Source organism: Netta rufina (assembly GCF_964035555.1).
Source record: "Netta rufina genome assembly, chromosome: 18".
In the NCBI taxonomy this organism is placed as follows: Eukaryota; Metazoa; Chordata; class Aves; order Anseriformes; family Anatidae; genus Netta; species Netta rufina.
The window spans coordinates 3,113,658-3,118,979 of NC_140142.1; the positions used below are offsets into that span (position 1 = coordinate 3,113,658).

The 5,322-nt window shown below is 51.8% G+C and overlaps 1 protein-coding gene across 1 annotated transcript; it reads left to right on the forward strand.

Moving 5' to 3' along the window:
* Positions 1–703: 703 nt before the first annotated feature.
* Positions 704–1,618, forward strand: LOC311216187 (olfactory receptor 14C36-like; the record flags this gene model as incomplete). The annotated part of the gene is made up of 1 exon (XM_084297732.1): positions 704–1,618. One exon carries the CDS (start codon positions 704–706, stop codon positions 1,616–1,618), a length of 915 nt encoding a protein of 304 aa, XP_084153858.1.
* Positions 1,619–5,322: the final 3,704 nt, after the last annotated feature.

Consider the following 5,322-nt stretch of genomic DNA (forward strand, 5'->3'; position numbering starts at 1 on the left):
CCCATGGCGTGAGCCCTTGGTGTGCTTGGGTGGAGGGACAGGGTGAGGGGTTTGCAGATGGGCACTGTGAGCCTGGATTCCTCTGCTCTCAGCAGGGTCTTTGTTCTTTTCAGTCAAACATGTGAATAGAACTTTCCTGCAGCTCTCACAATGCAGCTGAAACCACACTTGGTGGACAGACTGGCCTGAAGGAGAACACCGTGCACTAAAGTGACAGTCCCTTTTTCTCTGATAATGATCTACAAGGATTCCCTTTGAGTTCAGCACAAATAGCCAGGGTTTGTGACTTGGAAACACTCCTCAGGAGTGGTGGGACAGAGGAAACAAAAAAATCAAATCAATCAATCAATCAATCAATCAATAAGGCTCCACAGCTCTGCTCTGCAGTTTGGTGAACTGGGAGCGATACTGGGGCAAAGCATTTTGTGAACAAGAAGGAAGTGAAACCAACATTACCACATGTTCCTCTTCACCTCTTGCTGTAGGACAGGGCTGACTCCTGCACTGCCCACAGTAGAGCCCCCTGTTCCAACAGACACCGTCTGGCAGAATGAATCAGGATGCATGAAAGGGATCTGCCAAATGTCACAATATAGGTGATGATTTTAAATGAGAAAGAGCATTCGTTTTCCTCTGATACATTTCTTGTACTTTATTACTCTCATCCTCTTCTTTTTTCAGGATCACATCCTGAAAAAAGCAGATGTCCAACAGAAGCACCATCACTGAGTTCCTGCTGCTGGCATTCGCAGACACACGCGAGCTGCAGCTCCTGCACTTCGCGCTCTTCCTGGGCATCTACCTGGCTGCCCTCCTGGGCAACGGCCTCATCCTCAGCGCCGTAGCCTGCCACCACCGCCTCCACACCCCCATGTACTTCTTCCTCCTCAACCTCGCCCTCCTCGACGTGGGCTGCATCTCCACCACTCTGCCCAAAGCCATGGCCAATGCCCTCTGGGACACCAGGGCCATCTCCTATCAAGGCTGTGCTGCCCAACTCTTTCTCTTTGCTTTCTTGTTTGGAGCAGAATATTACCTTCTCACAGTCATGGCCTACGACCGCTACGTTGCCATCTGCAAGCCCCTGCACTACGGGAGCCTCCTGGGCACCAGAGCTTGTGCCCAGATGGCAGCAGCTGCCTGGGGCAGTGGCTTTCTCCATGCTGTCCTGCACACGGCCAGTACATTTTCCCTGCCCCTCTGCCACGGCAATGCTGTGGACCAGTTCTTCTGTGAGATCCCCCAGATCCTCAAGCTCTCCTGCTCAGCTGTCCACTTCAGGGAAGGTCAGCTTCTCATGTTTAGTGCCTCTTTAACCACTGGATGTTTTGTTTTCATTGTGCTGTCCTATGTTCAGATCCTCAGGGCAGTGCTGAGGATGCCCTCTTCTCAGGGCCGGCACAAAGCCTTTTCTATGTGCCTCCCTCACCTGGCCGTGGTCTCCCTGTTTGTCAGCACCATCATGTTTGCCCACCTGAAACCCCCCTCAATCTCTTCCCCATCCCTTGACCTGGTGATTTCATTTCTCTACTCGGTGGTGCCTCCAGCAGTGAACCCCCTCATCTACAGCATGAGGAACCAGGAGCTCAAGGATGTCTTGAGGAAACTGATGCCTTGATTTGTTTCACAATCATGACATTGCCCTTCTTCTTCTGCTTCATTTGGTTGTTTTGCTCAGGTGAGCAGCTGAGCTCCACCACAACTGCTATCTGACTCCCCAGTCCCCTTCCTCAATGGTAAACAGGAAGAAAATATGAATAAAAGGGCTCAAGGGTTGAGGTAAGGACCAGGAGATTAGTTTACAGTTATCATCAAGGGAAAAACAGACTCAGCGTAGGGAAATTAGTTAATTTTACTGCCTATTACTAGCAAGCTATAGGATTGAGAATCAAAGAAAACAAAATAAAAACAACTTCCCCCTATCCACCTTCTTCCACCTCCTTCCCTCGAGCATTGCAGGGGAATGGGGAATAGTGGTTGCGGTCAGTCTGTAGCACCTCGTTTCCGATGTTCCTTCACAATCACTCTCTGCCTCTGCTCCATGTGGGGTCCCTCCAACAGGATGCCGTCCTTCCCAAACTGAGCCCACAGGGGCTGCCCACAGGCAGCAGCTCTTCAGGAACTGCTCCCACATGTCTCCGTACCACAGGGTCCATCCCCCAGAAGCAAACTGCTCCAGCATGGGTACCCCACAGGCAGCAGATCCCCTCAGACCCCCTGCTCCATGTGGGCTCCTTTCCACGGGCTGCAGCTCGGGTCCAGGGCTTGCTCCTGCAGGGGTTCTCCATGGGCCGCAGCCTCCTCCAGGCCACGTCCACCTGCTCCATGAAGGGCCTCTCCACAGGCCACAGCAGAACTGCTGCTGCGTGCCTGGAGCACCTCCTGTCCTCCTGCTGCACTGACCTTGGTGTCTGAAAGGCTGTTTCTTACTCCTCGCTCTCCTAGCTGCTGTTGAGCAGCATTTTTTGTTTGTTTGTTTGTTTTCCCCTTTCTTAAATCTGCCCTCACGAAGGCTCAAACAACATTGTTTATTGGCTTGGCTCTCAGGAGCAGGTCCCCTTGGAGCTGGCTGAAACCAGCCCTTATCTCACATGGGGCATCTGGATTCTTCTCACAGAAGCCACCCCTGCAGCCCCCCAGGTAACATTGCCACGTAAACCCACTATACCCATCCCTGGAGGTGTTTGAGACCAGGTTAGAAGAGGCTCAGGGCAACCTGATCTAGTGGGTGGCATCCCTGCCCATGGCAGGGAGTCAGAACTAGAGGATTTTTAAGGTCACTTCCAACCCCAGCCACTCAATGTTTCTATGACATCCCTGCCTGTTCTTTCTAACTCAAAGCTGTGGTTGCCTGGGTTTTTGCCAAAGCCTGGGAGATCCCTGCAAACTCTTCTAGCTTCTTTTAAGTCCTGTTAATAATCCTCAGTCACCTAGGATGTCCTGGACCCAAACCTGCTTCTGTCTTTGCCAGAAGACAGAATTCCTCTGTCCCTCTATCCCAGAACTGAACTCCACATCCTCTTTCCCCTGCTACCCTCACATCAAACCTCAAGGTCCTCACCTTCAGCAAGGCCATGCTATGCTCTTTCAGGCCTTCTTAATGCCCAGAACACACTTACTGCTCTGCACTCACCACTCTGTCTGGAGGTCCCACATGTCTTACACTCCTTCCCCTCTCCCCCTGCAGTAGTGGCACCTCACCACAGGAGATTCTATCATCTTCAAGCTCACAGGTGTTTCCAGATGGATGTAGCCCAGCCTTTGAAACACAATGCCACTGCCAGCAGTGGTCTTTATCCCCGTAACTGCATCTGTGCCCAGCACGTCAAACCCCTTCAAAGACAAAACGGGGCAAAACCCCTTCAAAAACAATCAATGCCACTCCAGCCTCTGTGAAAAGCCCTGCAGTCACTCCAACCCCTCTGACAGACCCTGCAGCTACTACAGCATCTGCAACATGCCCTGCAGCAACTCCAGCTCTTTTTCTGGGCCCTGTGTCTGAGCCAGAAAACCAAGCTCTGTCTGTATCACTTGCTCCCATATGCAAGAAAAAACAATGGATGTGAAAGTCAGTTAGTCAGAAGACGAGGCAGGCTTCAGAAAAGCTGGGCCATCATATGAGTAGGAGGACGAAGAGAAAGAAGTCATAAGAGCATCAGTAATCACGCGATCCCTATTCCTATGCTGCTCTGGTGCTGGGAGAAACAGCACCCCTCCCTGGAATTAGAGGGCAGGAAAGGAGATATGGTGGGTACACACCATGTGCCACCCTGTGGTTTTACCTGTGTGACCATGGAGAGCACATGAGAAAGTGGGATGGAAAATCTAGAGGCACGGGTGTGTGAGTGGCAAGGAAAAACAATCACTAAAAGGGGTTCTTAGAGAACTGCTGCTCCAATTTCCAGCGGGCTGTCCTGCAGACACAGTACTGAATACTATGAGCAGGACTAGAGGGGCTGTGCCTCCAGCCAGGGGGAGGAAGGGGACAGTCGGGTTTATTGGACTGTGTGGATTCCATGGCATTGCACATCAGACCCACAGAAGTATCAGGTGCTAGTGGGCACCACTGCACAGTGAACCCTAATGCCATCAAGCTACAGAGGGTCAAACACATTTGTATGTCTGCAATGACAGGGGGATCCCAGTGCACTAACAGAGGCCTATCGTGGCCTGAATGAAGTCCCGCAATGCTGAGTGCTGCCATGCCAGCAGCATGATTCAGACTGCCCTGGAAGAGGAGGAAGCTCCTGAGCACCTGCACTACCTCGATGGCATTACTGGGCGGGGTGACACAGCAGAGGGAGTATTTGAGAAAGGGAAGAAAATACTCCAACTTCCTCTGAAATCTAATTTTTCATGAAAAGAAATTAAGGTCAAGGGACATGCACAAGAGATCCCGATGCCGGCTGGCCAGGGTCAGTGGGGCCAAAGCTCATGGACAGGTTGAGCATCAGAGAGGGGCTTCTCAGCAATTGCATGGTGCATCATTTGCCTTGTACATATTATTATTGTTATTGTTATTGCTATTGTTAATGTTATTGTTAATTACTATTTTATCTTCCTTTTCTGTATTTTCAAATTTTAAATCATTCATTATTGTCTGTACCCTGGTACTTAGTGAAACAAATCCACTTTATGTACATTTCAGTGTCACCTTCACATTGCCTTTGTCTCCTTGTCCTCACTGCCTCCAGGGTTCTGCTCTAACCAGCTCCAAGGGAGGCTGTGTCAGTGCTGGCCCTCAGGGGGACACTGCAGGAAACTTGCCTCTGACTTGGACTTCTGGAGAGCTGTCTTCAATTGTCTCTGAGTGCCTGAGGTTTGTGGGCTCATCAGCAAAGCCCCCAGAGGGGTGATTGCAGTGCCTTGGGCTGGTGCTGTGCTGCTGAGCTGGGCCGGGCTCATGGGACAGAGAGAGCTCGTGGCAAGAGGGCCCTGGTGCAGAGAGACAGCTGTGCCCAGGAGCAGCTCCTCTGCACAGCGCAGCAGGAAAGAGACACAGAGGCACAGACACAGAGAGAAGAAAAGGAGAGAGGGGCTGAAGGCAGTTGGCAGTGAGAGGATGCTGAGAGCTGCCTGCAGGAGAAACCTGCACAGCCCTTGACAAGGTAAGTGCCTGGCTGCAGGGCCATGCAGCTGCAGGTCCTGGAAGGGTCTCCTCCTGCTGGGTCTTGTTTCTGGGAGGGCAGTGGGCAATGCAGTAGGCTTTGGGAGCCCTGCTGGGTTGCCCTGCGAGGTGAGGAAGTCTGGCAGAAGCTCCTTGGAGTGCCCTAAAGCAGGTTCCCCTGGACAGCCATGAGCAGAGTGGCCAAGCCTCCTCCA